The sequence below is a fragment of the Physcomitrium patens genome, chromosome 19, assembly GCF_059467195.1.
Source record: "Physcomitrium patens ecotype Gransden chromosome 19, ASM5946719v1, whole genome shotgun sequence".
Classification (NCBI taxonomy): Eukaryota; Viridiplantae; Streptophyta; class Bryopsida; order Funariales; family Funariaceae; genus Physcomitrium; species Physcomitrium patens.
Window position 1 is genome coordinate 690,222 of NC_143428.1, and position 26,782 is coordinate 717,003.

The window sequence follows — 26,782 nt, forward strand, 5'->3', positions numbered from 1 at the left end:
AGTTTTATTGTACCTAAAATGTCTTACTATTGGAAAGTCATGATGAGCTTAACAAATACGTAATTAAGTTTCACTTTCTGGAACATATAGGGATCCTTCAAAATATAATAGATTATTCTTGAATTCAAACTTGGGAGTATCATGGAACTTAGAAGAAATATCCTTGATATCCTGAATAAGGAGATCAAAGGACATGCTTGATTGAATTTGCTTCACAAATGATGAATCAACAATCAATGTTGATTTTATAATTTGAAGATGAAAATACTGGGGCTTCAAAAAAATTGATCTTTGTTGATTAAAAGATGCCTCTCTTTCTATTGGTGTAAAATAAGAACGTTTAGAAAGAGCGTCAAATAGACCTTGTTGTTTTTTGGGTCAATAAGTGATCTTAAAAATGAATCAAGATAAAGACATGCTCCAACGGTGTTGTATTATAATATGATTATATGGTGAAAGATGATAATATGGATCTTATTATAGAAGAGCCAAGTTAAAAGAAAAGATAGAAAAATATGGATAAAAGATAGGAAGGTAGTAAAATTTTTAGTAGTAGTACTACTCTTTTAGAAATAATAGCTTCTACTTACTTTGTAGGGCCAAAAATAAGACAAAATAAAGTAGATTGGAAAAATAAATGATATAGACATCTTTAGGATGAAGTTAAAAATAAATTCTAGTAAAAATTACTTAAAAAAAACTAGGTTTTGATACCCGAAGAGGGCCGGTTATGAACTAGGGTCGAAATCAGACCTTGAGGCACAAAACTGAGTCTCAACGACGATTCTAGGATTCTTTGGCAGATCGAAGAGTGGAGTTTGATAGAAGATTGGATAGAGTTTCTAAGAGCATTGATTTTGGGTGATTTAGAGTTGTTAAGACTTTTTAAGAGCTTTGCAAAGTCAAGGTTTGTTTCAGATGACTTGGGTTTTATAAAAGAAAAATAGGGTTTATATTTTGGATGATTTCAATAGTTTTGTAGTGGATCTATGGGTGAAATTTTGTAGGTTTATGGTTATAGTTATATTTAATATGTGTTGTGAATTTGAGCTTGATCTAATAGTTGAATTGAAGGATATTGAAGTTTAAGTGGGTCAAGGTCTTAGAAAGTAGAATTTTAGATTCAGCAAAGGTTTTTAAGATTTTTTGCAATCTACCAGTTGGATTGGAGTGAAACTTATGTAAGAAGATATTAGACTTATTTTTCTATGTGTATGAGAATTTTGAAATCAATTGAACGATGTAAAGAAGAGATATTGGCTCTGGATGATTGGCATCAAGGTTGGAGAAGGAGGCCGACCAATACCTGAGCATATTTTTGAAGTTGTTGTCTATTTGGTAATTCCAATCCTTTTCAAACTTTTTGTGATTGTTTTTAACTTAGTTTTTAAGAAGTATGCAAAATTTGAGTTAAGATCAATGGTTTATTTATTAGTTATTGAGGTTTAAATCTATTATAGAAATTATTAGGATTTGGTTAGGAATTGGTTTAGGATTTGGTTAGGGTTTGGTTTAGGATTTAGGATTTAGGGTTTAGGATTTAGGGTTTATTTAGGATTTGATTAGGGCTTAGGATTAGGGTTTGATTTAGGATTTAGGATTTGGTTAGAATTTGGTTTAAGATTTAGGGTTTGATTTAGCATTTGATTAGGATTTTATTTAGTATTTAAGGTTTGTTTAGGATTTCATTTAGGATTTAGGATTTTATTAAGATTTAAGATTTAATTAGTTTTGGCCTAAAGTTTGAACGAAGTTCAATAGGATTTTAAATAGAATTAAATTAAGATTGAATTGAGATGTATTTGAGTGATATTTGTGATTATTCTAATATTTCTTTAAGATTTCTTATTGTTTCTTTGAAATTTCTTTGAGATTTTTTTGAATTTCATTAAGCTTGTTTAGCATTATTATGGTCTAATTAGAGCATTGTTAGTATTTTATTAGAATTAAGATTTTGTTATTGTAATTTCCATTCTTCTTTCCATAGCCAGGTGCATGGAGCATTCTGAAGCAAGACTTCACGTATTACAACAACGGGCTTGATCATGATTCAAGGCACGTGCTAACATAAAGTACATAAGGTTCTTATGGTCTGTATACACAATAATTAGATTTAAGGTGCCTTCTAAATAATGATGCCATTCTTGAAACTAATCCACAATTATGAGGAGTTCTTTGTCATGGATCTCATAATTAATCTTGGATACTTAAAATTTCTTCAAATAGAAAGCTATTGGATGGAATTTCTCATTTGTTCCTATTTGTGATAACATGATACCTAAAGAAAAATACAACATATCTATTTTCATAAAAAATGCTTTAGAGAAGTCAATGCAATATAAGATTGGTGCAAAAATAAATTCTTTTTTTAAAGCATCAAATGATGTTTTTGCTTCTTTATTCCACTCAAGTTTGTCTTTACATGTCAAACATGTAAATGAAGCTACAACTTGAGAAAAATTCTTGATAAAGATTCAATAGTAATTAATAAAGCTCGAAAAGCATTGCACATCTCGTACTGTGCTTGGAATCTTTCAATCTATGATAGTTTGAATCTTCTTGGCATCCATCATAAGGCCTTCATTGGAAATGATGTATTCTAAAAAGCCAACTTGAGTAGTATGGAATACACACTTTTCTAACTTAGCATATAATCTTGAATCTCTAAGTTTTTGTAACATGCTACAAACATGAAGCTCATATTCTTCTGTATTCTTAGAGTAGATTAGAATGTTGTCTAAATAGCAAACAACAAAATTATCTAAAAATTCACAAAAAATATCATTTATAAAATGTTGAAAAGCAGTCGGTGCATTTGTGAGTCTAAAAAAGTATGACATTATATTCAAAGTGTCCATATCTAGTTCGAAAAGCAATCTTCTATTCATCTCCTTCTTTGATACAAACTAAGTTGTATGCTCCTTGTAGATCTATTTTGATTTAGATCTTTGCTTGATTGAGTTGCCAAAGAAGACTTGAAATCAAAGGCAAAAGATACTTATTTTTTATGGTGATCTTGTTGAGTCTTCGATAATCCACATACATTAGCAAAGATCCATCTTTCTTCTTTACAAATAAGATAGGAGCCCCGATTGGAGATTTAGAATGGCGTATGAAGTTCTTTGCCAAGTTCTCATCAATGTACTTCTTTAATGCAGCCAATCCATTCTGCTATAAGCTATAGATGGGTCCGAATGGTATTTGAGCTCTTTCTTGCAGATCAATTGAACAATCATAAGGTCGATGCTCGGAGGGAATATCTACATTTTTTTTTTCAAAAACATATTAGAATTCTTGATATTGATTAGGAATACCACTCAAGGTTGTTTCACCATTAGAAATGAGTGTAGTAGATATAGCAATAGATGATCCTTGTTTTGCAGCATGTATGAAAGCTTTTGCACATACTAGTAAAGGTTTGGATATACCGGACTTACGTACTTCTACTTTGCTAATGTGATCTTGGATTATACTATCAAAAAAGTATGAATTACGAGAAATCCAATGTATTTGAAGGTTATATTTTTCTAGCTATGATAATTCTAAAATAATTGGATTAGAGAGAGATTTTATTACATTAAATTATACTATACTATTATGATTTTTAATTGCTATATCTAAAGGAATAGTTTCATGGGTAATATTTCCAAAAGGCAATGAATGACCATTTATGACTTCTACATGTACGGATTTAATTTTCTTTACTAAAGATATGATTTGATTTTTTACAAAATCTTCGTCTATAAAACATGCTCAGGCTCCAAAATCTAACAAGGCAAAGACTTTGTGATTATTAGGTCCTAAATATACTTCTATCATAAAACAAGGTGAGGGGTTTGAGGAGCGGATAGGACGTTTACTAGGTGTTGCATATGTTTTTAGTCGCACAGTCCCTATTGTAGCTGGAGAAACTCATTTTTTGACATATTATCTTCTTTGGTAATTGTGCTCCTTATTTTGTAATTACATTGCTTCTTTAGACAATATTAAGCAGTGTTCTTAGCTTCTCTACAATATAAATACAACGTCTCTTAGTGACGTTGAGTCTTTTCCTACTTTGTGAGAGGTTTAAAATGTTTCATATCAATTTGCATTGGTTCTGACTTTAATAAATATGTTTCAAAAAACTTGGAAGCTGCAGCCATTACTTGACTTGTTCCTCTCCAATCAAATCTTTGTTATTGACGCCTTTCAAACAAATAATTGTCGCATACAATAGCTTGAGTAATAAATTATTTCAAAGATTCTACTTTTGGCATTGTTAATAACAAATCTTTGATGCTATCCTTCCATTTATATTAAAATTGGTTGATAAGTGCTTTGTCATTCCAGTCTACATCGCAAATAAGATTTTGGAATTTGGTAGCATATATAGTGGCTGATTGTGATCGTTGTTGTAAAGATAAAAGCTTAGTCTCTACTCCTCGTTATCGATCACTTTCTTTGAATGTGGCCATAAACACTTCTAGAATTGAATTTAAATCATAAAGGAGTTAAGAATCTTTTCCATTTAAGGTACAAATCAAGAGAGAGCACTTCTTGATAGTAAAATGTCTGTGAATCTGACTTGGGTAAATCCATCAGGATAGTAGAAAAGGTGCAACCTTAGATAGAGCTTGACTTGTTGTAAAAATCCTCAAAATTTTGATCTTGTTCCATCAAACTTTTCAAGCATACTAATCCTTATTCATGTCATACTTGTAGAATCAAAACTCCCTAGATTTGGTTGTAACATTGATCTACTTGCTTCTTTCAACTGCACAACTTCATGGCGCAGACTCTGAATTTCTTCTATAGGTGTAGGCATAGTAATTTCATGATTCATGTTGGGAATATCTGAGATTTCTACTCTAAGAATATTGAAAAGCACATGAAGATCTACCATAGTTGAAAATCTATTCTCACTTCTATTGAGACTAGCATCCATAATCTTTCCTTCCATATACAACCCAAATAAATTCAAAAGTTAAATTAGAAGAGGGTAATCCACAACCTCTAAAAATAAATCCCACAAGAAGGATAATCCACTCTCCTTAAAGAAAAGATCAGTGTTAGAAAACAAGATTTTTTTTGTTTAAAGGTGGATAGTCCACAACCTTCAAAATACAACAATAGAAGTGGGGTAATTCATTCACTTATAAAACAAGGCAAAAATAATATGTTAGCACTCTTGTCAAACTATCAAGGACATGAATCTTGAAGAAATAAAGTCTTCAATACACTCTTCTATTACTGAAGAGAACTAGAAAATCACTCAAAAGGTGATGTAAATCCTAATCCTAATTAGTGAGCTTTAACAAGCTATAACATCCAATTCGAGTGTCCACTTGATGAGGAATTTTTCATGCAATTGTCAATGCAAGTCTTCTAAATTTTTAAGTATATTTAGTCCAATCCAACTTATAGATTGTGAGAAAACCTCCAAAAATTGCTCCAATGTCACTCGGCCACCAACTTGAAAAGTGAAGCAAAAATCCCATGAATGATTTCTCCTTCTCCAACCGTTAACTTTGTCTCAAAATTGGTGTGTAGCTTGATCTTTAAGTCCTTCAATACCATGATAATTTTCACCTTAATCCGAGCAACAGATCTTTAAATATCATAGAAATTCTACCTAATCTCAAACTGCCACCTTTTGAAATCCTCTTGTGCTAAAAACTAGATATCTCTAAACCATGTTATTAGATTATTACAAAAATATTTATATATTTAGTGCACCCAATGATTCAAACAATATCAAATTTTTAACTATAGATGTCATATCAATTGCACAAACTAGCAATAATTGCTAGCTCTAATTATATTATATAAAATCCAAATCACTGATATAAACCCTGACTTTGAACAACAATTGCTAAGTCTCCAAAATCTTTTCAAAATAATTCTTATGTTTCTAGAAAGAACTTCAAGTTATCTCTCAATTCCTCACCTCCGATCTTCAAATGAAACCTTATTTTATCCTAGGCCATTGTTTTAATGGCCAGAGAACTGATTTCGACCCTATCTCACAAACGGTCAACTCCTAGGTATCAATCTATCATATCCTAAGGATTTTTTAGTCCAACTCTACTCTCAACCTTATCTTAGTATCAAATATACTAATTATTTACCTCTTCTAACTTAATTTCATCAATTTATGGTCTTTCTAAGGTAGTAGAAGAGTCTCTACAACCTAGAAGGTAAAATTACTAACTAACCTTCAACCTACAAATTATTAAGATAAAAAAATAACCTAAGAGGCTTTCATAAAAGCCATGTTTAGATACTTCAAATTATAATCAAACTAAAAAATTAGATATTAATAAAAAATTCAATTTCGATTATAATTTCACTATATAATCGTATTTCATAACAACAGCCATTGTGGTCTTTCTTGAAGGTCACTTGAGCAATTATAGGGGTGATGTTTTGAAAGAGTATCCCCATTCTACTTCTCAAATACATCTTGAAATTCTTGATATTGGTTGAGAATGCTACTTGAAGTCTTTACATTATTAGAAACAGGTGTGGCGTAAATGACATAAGGTGATCTTTCTTTTGTAGCATGCAAAAAAACTCTTATACCTACAAATATAGGTTTAATTGTACTGGACTTATGATTTTCTATCGGATTAATTTTACTCTTAATTATGCTTTTAAAAAAGTCAAGAATACGAGAAATCCAATCTATATAAGGATTATATTTTTTTAACCATGATAAATCTAAAATGATTGGATTAAAATAAAATCTAATTATATTAAAGATAATGCAACTAATATGACCATTTATTACTACATCTATAAGAAGTGTTTGATGAATAACATCTTTAGAAGACAATAGATGACCATCTATGTGTCAAGGACAAAGACTCGATGAGGGAAAATATACACCAAAAGGCTATCTCGATATAATAAGTCAAAATATAAACAAGTAGGTATATTAAAAGGAAACTGGAATGGCTATTGCCATAAGACAAGAAACTAAAGACTCTTGAACCTGGACTAGAAGCAAGAAAGGAGTTGACAAGAGTGAAGAAGCCTTCATTCTTGTCTCTATATATACTATCTAACTAGGGGCTACGTGGCGACGTTCTATAGGACCTCCAATATGTGTTGACTTTGTAGGACACATGCCTTGACTTACAAGGCAAGTTTTTCTACGTGTGGGCCACATAGTTAGCTTGATCTTCAAGCTAACAATATGTGTGGCACATGGCCAACTTGTTGACGACGTTTCTAATCCAAAAAGTCAATTAAAGACACCTATGAAGTCAAAGCAGCGTCTAGGAAGTTTTTAGGAAGCTTCTATATTAAATATTATAGAATTAACTTACTTTTATCTACTTTTACTTACTTCTACCTATTTTTATATGTAATTATTTGCTTACATGATTATGGCCGTGACATTACCCCCCCTTCTAGAGACGAGTTCCACGAGGAGCGGTCATCATATGTTGAGGAAATCTATGATGTGACGAATTGTATTCGCCACATACTCTGATCTCTGTTCTCTTCGAAGATGATTGATAGGGCCTCTCAACCATCGGTAGTGTCCCATACCAGGGCGGGAAGACCACCCAGTTATTTGATCATTGTTGAGGCCTTCGTAACTTCCTTCGAATAGAATATTTGGAACACCATCAGGAGTTGTTCCTACCTCTAGCAAAATCACCAAACATCGAGAGTCCCTTCCCAAATCGTGATACCAAACGCGTTGTATCTCACCATCTGTTCGAGGAAGAACATGTCGTTCTTGAAGATCTTCATCTCGATTGCGTCATCTTGAAGGTTGTGACAATCGTAATGTTTCGTCCGGCAGGTCAGCAAACAAAGGTTCTTGAGTTGAATCCGCTGGTTGTTGGCTCTCTATCTAATTAGCATCACAAATGCAAAGAAGTTACAAACAAGGATAGGAAATTGAATGTTATCTTGCCTCAATCTTGTCTCTTTTATAAGAGAGATTTTCATCTTGGTTTTGATGGATGTCGTTGATGAAAAACTTTAACTTTAGCTGATGCATTTTCTAGATTCCTGAATGGCTCCCATGTGCGTTCACTAATATCATATCCGCGCCAATGAACAAGATATTTCAACTTAATTCGGCGCTGCCTTGAGTCTAATATCTCTTCCACCTCAAATTCTTCATTATTATCTACTTCTATAGGAGGCGGTGGCATTTGTCTTCTTCCTTGTATATCCATTGTCTTATATGGTTCAAGAAGAGACACGTGGAATACAGGATGGATCTTCATTGACTCCGGTAGATGTAACCGATATGCAACTGGGTTGATCTGTTCAGAAACAAAAAAGGGGCCAAGCCTACGATAGTCCAACTTGTCACAAGGTCGAGTAGTCTTGATATTGCGACGAAGTAGCCATACCTTATCACCCACGTTAAGTTGTGGTTGCTCCTTACGATATAGATCTGCGTTTATCTTTTGTCGTTCTTGAGCTTCCTTCAATTGCGTCTTCATTATTGCATGTAACTCTGACAACCGATTTGCCATATCTTCTGCTGCAGGATTATCAACTTTTGAAAGATCAAAAGTATCAAGTCGTGGATGATAGCCATAATTAGCAAAGAAAGGTGTTTGTTGCGTGGAAGAATGTACCGTATTATTATAAGCAAACTCTGCCAATGGCAAAAGGGTTGTCCAATCATCTTGTTGGTAGTTGATAGTACACCTTAAATATTGCTCCAAGACTTGGTTTACGCGCTCTGTTTGTCCATCAGTTTGAGGATGGAAAGCCGACGATAGCTTTATGTCCACTTTTAAAATCTTGAAAAGGATCCTCCAAAATCTTGACACAAATTGAGTTCCCCTATCTGATATGATATCTTTTGGGTAATCCATGATAGCGATAGATATTATCAATGAAAAGCTTAGCTGTTTCTTCACATATAATAGATTTTGTACATGGCACAAAATATGCCATCTTGGTGAAACGATCTACTATCACAAATATAGAATCATAAGATCTTGAGCTTGGAAGATCTGTGATGAAATCCATAGAAACAGAAGACCATGGTTGTTCTGGTATAGGTAATGGCTGAAGAAGTCCGTAAGGTCGATGACGAGGAATTTTTGATCTTGAACAAATATCACATGATTGTACAAAGTCTTTGAATAACTTCCACATTTGTGGCCACCAAAAATCTCTTGATATGAGTTCCAAAGTCTTATTATATCCAAAGTGCCCTGCTACTGGAAAGTCATGACGTGCTTGAAGAACACGCAAACGTGCTTCTCCTTCTGGAACATATAGGCGTCCTTCAAAATATAATAGATTATTCTTGAACTCGAACTTAGAAGAATGATGAGACTTAGAAGAATTATTCTCGATATCATAAACAAGAGGGTCTGAGGACATACTGGACTGGATTTGCTTGAGAAAAGTTGAATCAACAGTCAATGTTGATTTCATTGCTCGGAGATGAAATTGCTCCGGTTTCAAGAGGACCGTTCTTTGTTGCTCAAAAGCTGCATCTCCTTCTTTTGGTGCAAAATAAGAACGTCTAGATAGGGCATCAGACAAACCTTGTTGTTTTCCTGGTCGATAAGTGATAATGAACTCGAACCTTGATAAAGACATATTCCAACGAGCTTGACGACGATTCAACACGCGTGTTGACATGAAATACTCGAGGTTCTTGTGATCTGTATACACAGTGACTGGACTAGAAGTGCCTTCTAGTTAATGATGCTATTCTTGGAAGGAATCTACAATTGCAAGCAATTCTTTATCGTGGATCTCATAATTGATCTCGGCTACTGAGAATTTTCTTGAATGAAAAGCTATCGGATGAAGTTTGTCATCTGTTCCCATTTGTGACAAAACTGCATCCAAGGCAAAATCCGATGTGTCTGTTTCTATAAAAAATGCTTTGGAAAAGTCAACACGATATAAGACTGGTGCAGAGACAAAGGATGTCTTGAAGGCTTCAAATGCTGCTTCCGCTTCTTGATTCCATTGGAATTTATCTTTACTAGTCAAGCGTGTAAGTGGAGCTGCAACTCGTGAGAAATCTTTGATGAAGATCCGATAGTAATTGGCAAATCCCAAAAAACATTGGACATCTCTTACTGTCCTTGGAATCTTCCAATCCATGATTGTTTGGACTTTCTTAGAATCCATCATGAGACCATCATTTGAAATGATGTATCCTAAAAAATCAACTTGAGTAGTGTGAAATACACACTTTTCCATCTTGGCGTACAATCCTGCATCTCTAAGTTTTTGTAATACTTGACGAACATGTATTTCATGTTCTTCGACGTTCTTAGAATAGATCAAGATATCGTCTAGATAGCAGACGACAAAATTGTCTAAGAATTCACGAAATACATCATTCATGAGATGTTGAAAAGCAGCTGGTGCATTCATGAGTCCAAAGGGCATGACATTATATTCGAAATGTCCATACCTGGTTCGAAACGCAGTCTTCCATTCATCTCCTTCTTTGATCCGTACTAGATTATATGCTCCTCTTAGATCTATTTTTGTATAGATCTTAGCTTGATTCAACTGGTCAAGGAGTCCTGATATCAAAGGTAATGGATACCTGTTCTTGATTGTGATCTTGTTGAGTCCTCGATAATCAACACACATTCGTAAAGATCCATTTTTTTTCTTTACGAATAGAATTGGAGCTCCTGCTGGAGATTTTGAATGGCGTATGAAATTCTTCGCTAAATTCTCGTCAGTATATGTCTTGAGTTCAGCCATCTCATCTTGCGATAAACTGTAAATTGGTCCAAATGGTGGCTGAGTTCCTTCCTTGAGGTCGATTGAACAATCATATGGGCGATGCTCAGGAAGAATATCTGCATTCTTTTTCTCAAAAACGTCTTGATACTCCTGATATTGACTTGGAATGCCAATTGAAGTCTTTACGTTTTCAGTAATAGGTGCAGCATAAATAGAAAAAGTTGATCCTTCTTTTGTTGCGTGTATAAATGCTTTTGCACCTATCAGTATGGGTTTTACTATACTAGACTTATAATTTTTTACTTGGTTGGTAGAACTATTAATAACGCTTTGGGAAAAGTCAAGTTTACGCGAATTCTAATCTATTCGAGGGTTATATTTTTCTAGCTTGGATAGACCTAAAATAACTGGATTGGACGGGGATTTAATTATGTTAAAAGCTATGTAGCTATCATGACCGTCTATTGTTACTTTTATAGGATGAGTTTCATGAGTGACATCTCCAGAAGACAAGGGACGACCATCTATGACTTCTACATGTACTGGTTTAGGTTTCTGTACAAAAGGTATTTTACGACTTTTAACAAATTGTTCATCTAAAAAACATGCTGAGGCTCCCGAATCTAATAAAGCAGAGGCTTTGTAATTCTTAGGTCCTAAATATAAGTCTATTATAAAACAAGGAGAGGGTTCTGAGGAGAGGATAGGACCTTCATTAGGAATTGTACAAGGTTCCAACTGCACGGTCCCTATTGTAGCTGGACGAATCCGTTTTCTGACATGTTGTCTTCTTTGACCATCATACCCCTCATTTTATAGTTGCGTCATTTCTTTGGACTATGTTGAGCAGTGTGCTTAGGTTCTCCGCAATATAAACATAATCCTTCTTGACGACGACGAATCTTTTCTTGCTTAGTTAGGGGTTTAAAATGTACCACGTCAATTTGCATGTCTTGTACTTCTGAATGTACGTTTGGCAAAGATGTCGATGTTGCCATTGAGTAATAACGTTGAGGTTCCCATGAATGATTCTCTGATCGAAATTCGAAAAGTGGATTATCACATTTTACTACAAAATCGATTGCTTGACTCAAAGTTTGAGGATCAGATAAGTTGAGCATCAATTTCTTTACTTCGTATTGCAATCCATAAAGAAATTGACTGATGAGTGCAGCATCATCCCACTTGATGTCAATTGCAAGTTGTCGAAATTGTGAAGCATATACTGTTACTGAGCGATTTTCTTGTCGCAGAATTCGGATCTTATTTGTTGCAACACGAGTTGCATCGTGTTCACCATACATAGATCGAAACTCCGCCAAAAAAGCTTCCAAATTGTCCAATATTGGATTTCGTTGTTCAAGAAAAGACGAAAACCACGATAATGCAGAACCAAAAAGTAGAGTGCCAATAAACCTGACTTGTGATCTTGGAGTTGGATAGCTTTGCGGTTGAAGTTTAATTGCCAATTGTACTTGATTGATGAACCCTCGAAACTTTGATCTCGTACCATCAAATTTCTCAGGTAAGGCAATTCTTGGTTCTCTAGTGCTTATAGGGTGTTGTACAATTGGAGAAGGAATGGGATTTGTTGTAGATGTTGAAGCAGCTCCGATCATCTCTATATCTCCACTTTCTGTTATTCTTATTCTTTTCTGTGTTGGTGAATTGAGTTGATGCATCGCAAGCATTAACTCCCTCATTTGCTCTTGCATTTGTGCCATTGCACTCTTCATTTCAACAAGCTCTGCCATAATGACACTAAGAAGAAAAATTTGTTTGATATTGCTCAAGACAAAAGAAAAGAAAGACTTGATAACAAAGAAGATACTAAGAACAATATCAGTTTAGAAGTGGGTAATCCGCAAACTTCTAATACGCTTATGTCTTGTCAAGAGAAAGGGGTAATCCACTCTTACTCAAGAAAAAATAAAGCTCTGATATTGTAAGTGTACTCTGGTCAATCTGTCAAGGACAAAGACTCGATGAGGGAAAATATACACTAAAAGGCTATCTCGATATAATAAGTCAAAATATAAACAAGTAGGTATATTAAAAGGAAACTGGAATGGCTATTGGCACAAGACAAGAAACTAAAGACTCTTGAACCTAGACTAGAAGCAAGAAAGGAGTTGACAAGAGTGAAGAAGCCTTCACTCTTGTCTCTATATATACTATCTAACTAGGGACTACGTGGCGACGTTCTATAGGACCTCCAATATGTGTTGACTTTGTAGGACACATGCCTTGACTTACAAGGCAAGTTTTTCTACGTGTGGGCCACATAGTTAGCTTGATCTTCAAGCTAACAACATGTGTGGCACATGGCCAACTTGTTGACCACGTTTCTAATCCAAAAAGTCAATTAAAGACACCTATGAAGTCAAAGCAGCGTCTAGAAAGTTTCTAGGAAGCTTCTATATTAAATATTATAGAATTAACTTACTTTTATCTACTTTTACTTACTTCTACCTATTTCTATATGTAATTATTAGCTTACATGATTATGGCCGTGACACTATGACTTTGATATGAATAAGTTTGGTTTTTTGTACTAACAATATTTTATGATTTTTAACAAATTCTATGTCTAAGAAATACGTTGAGGCTCATAAATTTATCAAGGTGGAGGCTTTATAATTATTAGGTCCTTAACATACATCTATTATAAAACAAGGAGAGGATTCTAAGGTGAGGATATGATCTTCATTAAAAATTGTATAAGATTCTAGCTGCACAGTCTCTATTAAAGATGGATAAATTCATTTTTCAATACATTGTCTTGTTTGACAAATGTGATCTTAATTTTGTGATTTTATTGCTTCTTTAGACAATATTGATTATTGTGTTTAAATTCTCCATAATGTAAATAAAATCGTTCTTGATGGTGATGAGTCTTTTCTTACTTGATAAGAGGTTTAAAACATATCAGATCAATTTGCATATTCTCTACTTCTGAATATATGTGTTGAGGAGATGTTGGTATTGCCATGGAATTGTCGTAATGTTGAGGCCTATTTCTATGACTTTTAGATTGAAATTCAAAAAGTTGATTATTATATTTCACAACAAAGTCAATTGCTTGATTCAATTTTTGAGGATCAGATTAGTTGAATATCAATTTCTTTACTTTATATTGTAATCCATAAAAAATTGGCTAATAAGTACAACATCATTCCACTTGATATCAAATGTAAGTTGTCAAAATTTTAAAGCATATAATCATACAGATCAATTGCCTTATCGTAAAATATGAATCTTATTGGTTGTAAGACAAGTTGTATCATGTTTTCCATACATGGAACTGAATTTTGCCAAAAATGCCCCCAACTTATCCAATATTAGATCTTATCATTCAAGAAAAGATAAAAACTTCAATAGTGTTAAACCTGAAAGAAGTTTATTAATGAATCTAATTTGTGATCCTGGAGTTGGATATCTTTAGAGTTGAAGTTCAATCATAAGTTGTACTTGATTGATAAATCCTCAAAATTTGGATCTTGTACTATCAAACTTCTTGGGCAAAATAACTTTTGATTCTTTGATACTTTAAAGATGTTCTACCATGGGTAGATGGACATGATTTGGTTTAGATGTTGAAATAGCTCTAATCATCTCTATATCCTCTCTTCTTGCCATTCTAGTTGATCTTTGTCGTGGTAAGCTAAGTTGATGCATTACAAGCATCAATTCCCTCAATTGCTCTTATATTTGTGTCATTGCACTCTTCATTTCAATAAGCTCTATCATAATAATACTCAAAAAAATATCTAATATCACTGAAGACAAGTAGAAAAAAAGACTTGTGGACAAAAAAAATATTAAAAATATATTAGTTTAGAGGAGAGTAATCTGCAACTTCTAATATGCTTATGTCTTATAATGAGAAAGGGATAATCCACTCTTACTCAAGACAAGATAAAACTCTGATACTGTAAGTATATTATTGTCAATCTGTCAAAGACATGAACTAAAAGATGATGCATAAACCAATAAAATTTGTATCAAAGAAAGAATAACAAAATAGAAATAATAAAATAGAAATAACAAAATACATATATTAAAAAGAAATCGGAATAGCTTATTGCCAAAAGACAAGAAAACTTAAGATTCTTGAAACTAGAGTAGAAGCAAGAAAGGAGTTGACAAAAATAAAGAGGACTTCACTCTTATCCTTCTATATACTATTTAACTAGAGGCTACATGGCGATGTTCTATGGAACCTCCAATATGGATTGACTTTGTAGGACACATACCTTGACTTATAAAGCAAGTTTTTTTTATATGTGGGCCACATAGTTATCTTGGTTTTCAAGCTAACAACATGCATAGCACATAGCCAACTTGTTGACCACTATTCTATCCCAAAAAATGAATTATAGACATCTATAAAGTCAAAGCAGTGTCTATGAAGCTTTTAAGAAGCTTTTACAGAAGATATTATAGAATTAACTTATTTTACCTACTTCTACTTACTTCTATATAATTATACAAATAATTACTAGCTTACATGTATATGCCCGTGACATATACTTGAAGTATTACTCCAAAACTTGATTCACCAATTTTGTTTGTCTATTTATTTGAAAATAAAAAACTAAAGTAATTTTTATATCCATCTTTAAAATCTTAAAAAAGATTCTCTAAAATCTTGATATAAATTGAGTCATTCTATTCAATATAATATCCTTAATCAATTCGTGATAGTAATAGATTTAAAGAAAAGCTTTGCCATTTTCTTACCTATGATAGATTTTGTATATAGTAAAAAATATGCCATCTTAGTAAAATGATCTATTACCACAAATATAGTATCATATGAATTTGAGATTAGAAGATTTATGATAAAATCTATAGAAATAAAAGACCATGGTTGTTTAGGAATAAGTAATGGCTAAAAAAATCCATAAGGTTGATGGCATGGAATTTTGAATCTTAAAAAAATATCACATGATTGTATAAAATCTTTAATTACCTTCTATGTTTGAGGCTACTAAAAATCTCTCAATTTTAATTCCAAAGTCTTATTGTATCCAAAATATTTGGTGTTGTAATATAATATGATTATATATTGAAACTATAATCAAAATTGAATTTTTAATTAATATCTAATTATACTGGTTCAATATTATTTTGAAGTATTTAAACATGGCTTTTACAAAAGTCTCTTAGGTTATTTTTTTCTCTTAACAGTTAGTAGGTTAAAGGTTAATTAATAATTTTATCTTCTAAATTATAGAGACTCTTTTAATACTTTAGAAAGACCATAAATTGATAAAATTAGAGGTAAATAATTAATATAGTTGATACTAGGATTAAGTTGAGATCAAGATTGGGCTAAAAAATTCCTTATGATAGGTTAGATTGATACCCAAGGGTCGACCATTTGTAAGACAGGGTCGAAATCAGACCTCCAACCACTAAAATGACAACTTAGGGTAAAATAGGATTTCATTTGAAGATCAAAGATTAGAATTTTAGAAACAAGTTAGAGCTTATTTTAGAGACGTAAGGCTAGTTTTGGTAGGATTTGTAGAGATTTGGCAATTGTTGTTAGAATCAAGGTTTATATTGGCTATTTGGGATTTATGCAATGAAATGAAGGCTAGCACTCTCAATTGGTTCATAAAATTGGTGCCACATCTATGGTTCAAATTTTGATAGTGCTTGATTAATTAGGTTTTCTAAGTATATGTGAAATTTTGTGATAATCCAATGATAAAATTAGAGGATATTTGGATTTTAGTACAAGAACATATTGAAAGTTGGCAATTTGAAATTGGATAGGATTTCTATGATATCTAAAGATCAACTTATTGAATCAAGGTAAAAATTGACATGGTATTGAAAGACTTAAAGATCAAGTTGCATACTTATTTTGAATTAAAGTTAATAGTTGGAGAAAGAGAAATCATTGCTAGAAGATCTACTTTACCTTTCAAGTTGACGGCCGAGTGACATTAGTGTAGTTTTTTGGAGGTTTTCTTACAATCTATATGTTGGATTAGACTAAAATTTTTTAAGCATATACTAGTCTTACATTAAAAATTTCATGCAAAATTTTACATCAAGTGGACGATTTGATTAAAAGTTACGGCTAGTCAAAGCTCATTGATTAGGATTAGGGCTTACAAGAAAAATCTAAAGTGCTTAAATATAAAAGTAATAAGGTAATTGAGATTTATGTATGATTGAGGCTACTAAGAAGAATATTTTTTAGTACTTTTGAATTGGAATTTAGATTATACTCTTTTCATATCAATGAAACCTATTAAGATTTTTTGAATTTTTGTGAAACATAACCTCACCTTTCACAGTTAAGTACCTAGTGCATTCCCAAACAAGATAACACATAATACGACACTGGCTACTAAATAATCATGACAAGTTTTAAGAATACATAATCATGTTCTACCTTCTAGAATGTATAATTATTCTTCAAAATAAAGTATGTTGTTTTTAAATTCAAACTTAGAAGTATTATATGACTCAGAAGAATTATTCTTGATATCATGGACAAGAGGATCAAAAATCATACTTAATTGAATTTGCTTGAGAAAAGTTGTATTAACAATCAATGTTGATTTTATTATTAAAAGAAGAAAATGCTTTGGATTTAAAAAAATCATTTTTTATTGATCAAAAGATGCATCTTCTTCTTTTGGTGTAAGATATGAACGTTTAGAAACGACGTCTGACAAACCATATTATTTTTTAGATTAATATATGATTTCAAAATCAAATCTTGATAAAAATGTGCTCTAACAAGCTTAACAATGATTCAAAACATGTATTGATATGAAGTACTTGAGGTTCTTGTGATTTATATATATGGTGACTAAACTTGATGCGCCTTTAAATAATGATGTCATTCTTGAAATGAATTCATAATTGTAAGGAGCTCTTTGTGATGGATCTCATAATTAATCTTGGTTGTTGAAATTTTTTTGGAATAAAAAGCTATTGGATGGAATTTCTCATCTTCTTTTATGTGTATTAATACTACACCCAAAGCAAAGTTTGATGCATCTCTTTCCATAAAAAATGCCTTGAAGAAGTCAATATGATATAAAATTGGTACAAAAGTAATTATTCTTTTTTAAAGCATCAAAAAATACTTTGGCTTTTTTATTCCACTCAAGCTTGTCTTTACAAGTCAAATATATAAGTGAAATTGCAACTTAAAAAATATTCTTGATGATAATATCATAATAAATGATAAAGTTCAAAAAGCATTGTACATCTATCAGTGTTCTTAAAATCTTCCAGTTCATGATAGTCTAGAACTTCTTTGGATCTATTATTAGCTCTTTATTAGAAATAATATATCCTAAAAAATCAACTTGAATAGTATAGGATACACACTTTTCTAACTTAGTATATAATCCTGCATCTTTAAGTTTTTGTTATATATGATGAACATAAACCCTATGCTCTTTTATGTACTTAGAATAGATTAAGATGTCGTCCAAATAATAAATAACAAATCATCAAAAAACTCATAAAAGACATCATTTATTATATATTGAAATCAAGTGGTATATTTATAAGTCCAAAAAACATGATATTATATTCAAAATATCCATACTTGATTAGAAACGTAATTTTTCATTCATCTCCTTCTTTAATGCATATTAAATTATATGGTCTTTATAAATGTACTTTTGTATAAATCTTTGCTTGATTTAGTTGATCAAACAGTCTTAAAATCAAAGGTAAAGGATACCTATTCTTGTTGGTGATGTTGTTGAATCTTCTATAGTCCATATACATTTGCAGAGATTCATCTTTTTTTCTTCACAAATAAGATACAAGCCTCAATTAGAGATTTAGAATAGTATATGAAATTCTTAGCTAGGTTTTTATTAATATATTCTTTGAATACAACCAACTTATTTTGTAATAGGCTATAGATTGATCTAAATGATAATTGAGTTCTTTATTGAAGTTTGATAGAACAATCATAACGACAATGTTTTAAAAGAATATCTCCATTTTTTTTTAAAAACGTCTTTAAAATCTTAGTATTAGCTAAGAATACCACTTGACATCTTCTCACCATCAGAAATAAGCATGGCATATAAAGCAAAAGATGGCCTTTCTTTTGCAATGTGCACAAAAGCTCTTGCACCTATCAATAAGAATTTGGATGTACTAGACTTATGTATTTCTACTTAATTAATGGATTTTTGGATTAAACTATCAAAAATAAAGGATTACAAAAAATTCAATCTATTTGAAGATTATACTTTTCTAACTAAGATAATCCTAAAATAATCAGATTAGATAGAAATTTTATTATATTAAATATTACTATACTATTATGATCTTTAATTATTACATCTAAAGGAACAATCTCATATGTAACATCTCCAAAAGATAGCAAACAACTATCAATGACTTTTATATGTACAGATTTAGTTTTTTTGGTAAAGATATCTTTTAATTTTTGACAAAATCTTTATTTGTAAAAGAGGCTAAGGCTTTTGAATCTAACAAAGCTAAGACTTTGTGATTTTTTGGTTCCAAATAAACTTTTATTGTAAAATAAGGTGAAGGATCTAAAGAGAGAATAAGACCTTTACTAGGAGTTACATAAGATTCTACTTGGATAATCTTTATTGTAGTTGGAGAAACTAATATTTTTACACATTGTCTTCTTTGGCAATGATGCTTCTCATTTTGTAGTTGCGTTGTTTCTTCAGATAATATTAAGCAATGTGTTTAGCTTCTCTAAAATATAAGCATAAGCCTTCTTGACGTCATCAAGTCTTTTCCTGCTCCATAAGAAATTTAAAATGTACCATATCTATTTGTATTGGTTCTAGCATTCATGAATGTGTTTCTAAAAAGTTGAAAGCTACCATCATTATTTAATTTGTTCTTCTTTACCGAAGTCTTTATTCTTGATGTCTTTTAAATAATCAACTGTTGTATGCAATGGCTTCAGCAATAAATTGTTCCAAAGATTTTACCTTTGGCATTTTCAATAATAAATTTTTGACATTATCCTTTAACGCATATCAAAGTTGATTAATAAGGATTTTATCATTCTAGTCCATATTGCAAGCTAAGTTTTAGAATTCAGCAGTATGTATAGTGGTTGACCATCATCCTTATCGTAAAGATAAGAATTTGATTTCTGCTATGTGTTTTTCAATCATTTTTTCTAAATGTGATCGTAAACACTTCTAGAAATGAATTTGAAACATAAAGGAGCCACAAATTGTTTTCTATTAATCGTACAAATTAAGATAAAGTACTTCTTGATAGAAGTGCGCCTATGAATTTGACTTGAGTAAATTCATTAGGATATTAGAAGGGATACAACTTTATATAGAGCTTGACTTATTGAAAAAATCTTCAAAATTTTAATCTTATTCCATTAAACTTCTCAAGCATACTAAATTTTTTTTCCTACCTTATTTATAAAAGTAAAACTCTTTAGATTTGGTTGTGATGTTGATATACTTGCTTTCTTCAATTACACAATTTCTTGCTACAGACTTTGAACTTCTTTCATAGGTGTAGGAATAGTATTTCTATGATTCATATTGAAAGTACGTGAGATTTTTATTCTTAGAGTATTGAGAAGTTCATGAAGATTAGCAATAGTTGCAAATCTATTCTCACTTTTGCTAAGAGTTGCATCCACAATCTTTTTTCTTAGAAAAATCAAACAAATTCAAAAATTTAAATTAAAGGAGGATAATTTGTATCCTCCAATATTAAATAAAAATTTCCACAAAGAGAGATAATTCACTTTCTTTAAAAAAAGATTAATACTAAAAAATAAGATTATTTATTTAAAAGTAGGTAGTTTGGAACCTTCAAAATATAATAATAAAAATGAAATAATTCACTTACTTCTAAAATAAGATAATAATAGTAAAGTAGTACTCTTGTCAAACTATCAAGGACATAAATCTCAAAGAAAGAAATATTTAATACATTCTTATGTTATTAACAAGAAATAAAAAGTCTTTCAAAGATAAAATGGTATTGAATTAGAATGATTATTGCTAAAAATAAGAAAACTATAAAGATTTGAAATAAGACCAAGGACTCGAATGGCATTAATAAGAGTGAAGAAGTCTTTATTTTTGCCTCTATATTTATTCTTAATCAGAAGCTACGTGGCAATGTTGTATATGACCTCTAAAATGTATTGACTTTTGAAGACACATATCTTAAGTTGCAAGGCAAGTTTTCTATGTGTGTACGACATAGTTAACTTGTTGATGAAGTTTTAAACTTATTAATCAACTACAAATACATACAAAGTTAAAGCAACATCTATGAAGCTTTTAGGAAGCTATTTTAGAAGATATTATGAAATTATTTTATTTTTATCTACTTTTATTTTTATCTACTTCTATGTAATCATATAGATATTTATTAGAGTATGTATGTATATTTGTGATACTCTAAGATTCTTGACGGAGCTCATATAAGTGAGTGAATAAACATTCCACAAATAATGAATAAGTTACAAGAGAATAGATGTCCTTTCATGATTATTCAATATCAATTTCCAATTCAATTGGCTTTGATAATAATAGTCAATAAAGCTCAAGTATAAACTTTGGGTATAATTAGCGTACACCTTTATGATCTAATGTTTATCCATGGTAAGCTTTACATTATTTTTTTATACACCACATGCATTGTGGATGTCTTTATTTATTGCACATATAGAAAAATATATAACTAATATTATACGTCATGAAATACTTTAATAGCAATAAATGATTTAGTTGCTAAATGACTCTAACAATCATGTAACTTGCTAAATTAGTTTTTTTTAGTGTATATATATATAAAGAACTATGATTTTTTAAAAATTACATATAAGTAAGTGTCATTTAAAATGTGTTTTAATGATGAGAGCTATGGATGAAGTTGGTTGTAGATTCAGTGGGGTTGGAAGCGTGGGCATAGGGCAGGATGACAGTGGTAGGACCATGAATGTTGTTGAGTCTACGTAGCAAGCAACTTGCTCTGGTGATAGGTTAGGTAACTGTATGTATCACCGTCCCTCGAACGGTGGCGTTAACATCCGGAATCTACGAGTCCAACTCAGCAGATTGAGCAGCCACATAGATACTGTGATGCGGGGCGATCGAAGTAGGCGATTCTTGCGGGAACAGGGTGACAGTGCCGAAGCAAGCAGTAAGGCACGGATCGGAACCGCGTGGCAGCGCCGGGGGTCGCAGGGCAAGGGGTGGTCAAGATACCGATGGGGCGGAGTGCCGCCATGCGCCTCGTTGCTCCGCCCTGCGCCTCGTTGCTCCGCCCTGCCCTGCTCCGCCTTTCTCCGCCATTGCTGGAAGCCTGCTTCCTGGATCGCCTCCCGCAGTATACCGCCTCGGGTCTTCTCCACCTCAACCTTCTTCTTCTTCTCCTCCTCCTTCCTGTAAGGTACTTGGTAATACAGCTCGGTGAATCTGTGCCTCGCTCTGGGCCTCGCGATGTTTCTGGGGTTTATCGGTCAACTACAGGGAGAATGTTTCGGGGCCGTGGGTGCGTGAGGCATCGGGGGCAAGGGCGAGGAGTGGAAGTCGAGTATCCGGTGGCGTTGGGATGTTTTTAATCAGTTGCGATCATTTGCAGGCTTCCAAGGGTTGTGGAATGTATTGTGTGCTTGGGGTTTGGAGGCGTGAGCAGAAAGTGTCAAATTGGAAAGTTTACCCCTTGCTATGTGGCGTTTTCTCTAGGTTTTAAACTTGTGTCGGGTTCATGGTGTTCGTGAACCTTCTTTTACAGAGCCTCAGACTTGAGTTTCTGCTGCTTTTTGGAGCCGTTGAGTGTAATGGCACTAAAATTGTGAACAGTTGAGCGATATTTTCGGAGGCCTCCCCATTCTGAGTTTTTATGAGTATATGTGAGAAACACCCTTCTCTCCGAGGCTTCTTTCACGAATTGGAGCATATTAGTCGGTGCTGTTCGTTGTAAGCTTTGTTCAGTGTTTTTTGTGTATTTTGTGCTCTTATTGTTGTATTTCGACGTAGTCACCTGATCGGTAGAGACGAAGCTCTGCACACGACTGACCATATGTTCTTGCGTTAGAACACTTCTTACAGCCCCTGACTGTATATACACTCCTTCGCCCCCTCTCAAAGTCGCCGTTTAGACCAAGATTCCTTTCAGATTCGCTATCACCTCCTTTTCACCATCTGCTCAGCTCACACTCTTCTTGGAGCAAATTGGATTTTTTAAAATAGAAAAGAAAAAGCAAAAATATACTATCTTATAAATCGTTTAGCTTCACATCAACGAGTACCACCACCCCTTCATCATTCACGTAGGGAGAGGATTGGCTTGGGCATTGCAGACTTCTCAACAGAGCAACTGGTAGAACAGTTCCAGGATTCGGGAAAAGGATTTTGATCCTTTTGTTGAAGTGGACATTATCCATTGAAGGATGGACAGGTATGATTTATAATCTTATTCGTGATTAGGGTTTAGTACACAAGAAGTGTCGGATATTGTTAACAATGGGAGAGGCGGAGTTGAATATTAATCTTTTCTTACATGTCATACTCATTTTTCTGTTCACTGCAGTTCGAATCATCTTTTTAAAATTATTGAAGAGTTTTAGGCATGATACTTTAATTCGTCGCTATAATCGTCTTCAGACTATTTTTGTGGTACTCATTTGTGGTCGGGCGAAGCAAACTGAGGTAGTCTACCGAACACATCGTTCCTTTTCCTTGATTATATTTACATGTATTCTAACACCTGCCTTCACTTGTCCTGAATCTGTTTGTTGAACAGGGTGACAGGCAAAAGGGCACTCTGTCAATCTAAGTCGTGCTGCGATTACAATGCGGCCGCTCATGTATGCATCCTATGAATCATTTGCCATCTCACATGCATCAAAAACTGTTTTTTGAAAATCCTTGGAATGTGTTCTCTTCAGTTTCTGTAATGAGTAAGATTTATGACATGCATAGCGTACATAGTTCCTTTTTTCTTTTCAAAGAAATAAATTTTCTGAGCAATTCAATTTAGGTGGCCAAATGACAACAATTAAGTTAATGCATGCAAAGTATCTTGCTGTGAGTATTCGTGTGATGTTTTATAGTGCAAGTTGTCATAGCAGGCGAAGTTGGATAGTTTGCCAGCGGGAGTGCGATTTGACCCTAGTGACGAAGAGTTGCTGGACCATTTAGCAGCTAAAATTGGTCGCGGCTCGAAAAAGCCTCATCCTTTGCTTGACGAATTCATACATACGCTAGAGGAGGAAGATGGAATTTGTCGGACTCATCCTGAGAATTTGCCAGGTGTGGATGTGCTGTGATGTGTTTTCCTCCCTCCAATTGCAGGACAATTGCCAACTCTGTTTACGGTTTTTATTCCAGTCCTGATCTTTAGCATTAAGGATTAACATTAAGGTCGAGTTTTGATGATGTCGTGAAGCCTTTCTAAATATACCCTTCTCGTGTAATCAGGGGTCAAGAAAGACGGGAGCAGCTGTCATTATTTTCATCGACCTTCTATGGCATACACCACTGGTACACGTAAGAGGCGAAAAATCCAGACTGACGATATTCCAGACGGTGGTGCCGATGTTCGTTGGCACAAAACAGGCAAAACTCGACCTGTGTCTCAGGTTTACTTCTTGTCATTCACTAGTTCTTCTGTATGGATTTGGATCTAGAAATTAGGAATGGTATTGACTGATACTAGACATGTGAAATGAGCATGCTGAGTTTTAAGTGTCAACTGTGGTTATATTTGTGTGCATGGTTATTACGAGCTAATAAGTCTTGAACCATGTCTAATTCTTCTTCAGGGTGGAAAGGTTTTGGGACACAAGAAGATCATGGTTTTGTACAGAGCTACGGGTAAGAAATCAAAGAACATGAAGACCAACTGGGTGATGCACCAATACCATTTGGGTTCTAACGAAGAAGAAACGGATGGAGAGCTTGTTGTGTGCAAAGTTTTCTTTCAAAAAGCACCTCGAAGCTGTCCTAGTCGTAGAACGGAGGCTTCAGCTGTGGATGATGTAGAGGGTGAACCGTCAGAAAGTGACATAGGATTCCAGGCGCCTGGATTGTCTGGCGATTCACCATCTGTTTCAGTGGTGACAAGAGGACGGCCCCCATTGACCCCGAGATCGTGCCCACCGTCACGCACTGCAAAGCAGCTCTATGCTGAGCCAACCGAGTCGAGATCCGAAATTTTTGATCCTCAGCTTCTTGCCACTCAGTCCAAGCAGAAGGTGTTTTTCGTAAGTACTGTGCTTTGACTATTCTATTCTATATTGTTATTAAACTAAAAAATTGTAATTGTAACTGCTCTCTAGAGCACATTTGCAGGTTTCTGGGTTCTACTTTTATCGTTCCCTTTCGCTGTTGATTTCCTGTCTAATAATGATGCTTTTAAGAACTTAAAAAGCAACTTGAAATGCACAGGTTCAGAGTCACATGGATCAATGTAACGACAAGGAGGGTGTTGGTGAGGACATTGGTGTGGACATGAACCTAGAAGCTACTGGTTATGTAGTGTACGAGCTTGGAGACGTAGCGCTGGGAACATTGGGAGCTGCTATGTATGATGGCAATCAAACAAAACACATCAATGCAGGACTTTCTGGGCAACTGTTCTCCGAAGGAGAAGACCAGTCCTTTCAAGCGGTCAACCTAAATGAGGAGCATGAGTCTTGGGGTCTTGATCATTCTGTGGAAGCAACAAAGAATGAGGACCCCTCTGTCATGAGTCTACTCTGTGACGAACATCTCAACGGTGACCCCTTAGCGGAGGTTTGTAGTGACATTTAATTTGATGATGCATTTTGATGCGTTGCATGCAACTCTGGCTGCTGAACGGAGACTTTTTATGCCATTTTCCATTCATTTGTCTGTGGATGTAACATGCAGGATGCGGAATACGAGGACTTCAACTTCCGAAGCCTTTCGTACGATGTTGGTTGCAGCGTGGAGGACGAACCTTTCAGAGGTGTTGAAGGAGACCGAAATGGTGTTGATCCTGCATTGGATACTCTCGTGCTGGACACTCCTCCAGACATGTTGGAGGTTAGTATATCGCTTCCGTAGTGGTAACCTTCAATTACGTCTTAAGGCTACGGCATTCAATTATTCTTTGTTTTATTTTATTTCGTTGCATTCAATTATTCTTTTGTTTTGTGTTGCCGAATAACTGACTTGATGTTGTAAATGCCGTTATTTCCCACTCTTACTTTCTGAGGTCTTGGCTTGGATGCAGTACCCCGTTGTAACATCGCAGGAAGTCAGGGATTGGCTGGGCAAACACCCTATTGTTGGTCTTGATAATACTGACAGCCAATCGACCACTTAAACAGGTGAGGCTCATTCGCATCTTGATAATATCCTGGAGGACTTTGTAGTTGATACGGTTGATAAGTTTTACTATTTAAATCGTGTAGGTCGATTGGTTAACATGAATCCTTTTTTGTCTTTCTTTTTTGCATAGTGACTCAGCTTCTGCATATTTACAACCTAATTTATACATTTGTTAAATGTATTGTCTATCGATTAACTTTCAATGGTTCTCTTTTTTCTTTTTATTATCTCAGGTAGTTGTCTGGCGAAGGGATGTGTATCATGGAGGGATCTATCCAACTCAACCTGTCCTCAGTGCCATGCCAGGCCATCAGATCTACAAGGGGTTTGTGCTGCACGCGTGCTGTTTATTTAGATTTCACCAGTGAGATTTTTGTTGAACACGCTTTACGTATTGAAAAGCAACCTAGAAAACCACCAACGTAGTTGACTTGTTATTTAATCACAATATAGATATAGATAGTAAATATTGCTAAAATATTCAATATTTATTGCAGAAGAGGGTTTTGCTGGTAGTTGGAATGGGTCTTACCGCGTGTAGCTTTTGGTTGTTGAGGCGATTATTTTTTGTGGGAATAGTGCAAGTGCGGTATATCAGAAATGGTTTGGAAATTGAAAGTAGTTAGATGTTTACAAACATGAGGTCCGATCCCCTTGGAATTTTTGATAAATTTTTGTATATAAGAGTTGGAACGTTTAAGTCTGATCATTCTGTTGCAGAAACAAGAAGGTTGGAAGAGTAATCGCATGAGAAGCGAATT

The 26,782-nt window shown here is 33.7% G+C and overlaps 1 protein-coding gene across 2 annotated transcripts; it reads left to right on the top strand.

The window, feature by feature from the left end:
* Positions 1 to 22,779: 22,779 nt before the first annotated feature.
* Positions 22,780 to 26,730, top strand: LOC112296055 (uncharacterized). 2 transcript variants are annotated; one of them, XM_090244903.1, is made up of 9 exons: positions 22,780 to 23,121; positions 23,467 to 23,530; positions 23,792 to 23,975; positions 24,144 to 24,304; positions 24,488 to 24,928; positions 25,113 to 25,460; positions 25,578 to 25,733; positions 25,924 to 26,020; positions 26,255 to 26,730. In XM_090244903.1, exons 1-8 carry the CDS (start codon positions 23,114 to 23,116, stop codon positions 26,014 to 26,016), a joined length of 1,455 nt encoding a protein of 484 aa, XP_090101029.1. In that variant the 5' UTR covers positions 22,780 to 23,113; the 3' UTR covers positions 26,017 to 26,020; positions 26,255 to 26,730. The 2 variants fall into 2 exon arrangements, with proteins under 2 accessions (XP_090101029.1, XP_090101030.1); XM_090244904.1 differs by having other exon boundaries at positions 23,795 to 23,975.
* The last annotated feature ends 52 nt before the right edge of the window (positions 26,731 to 26,782 follow it).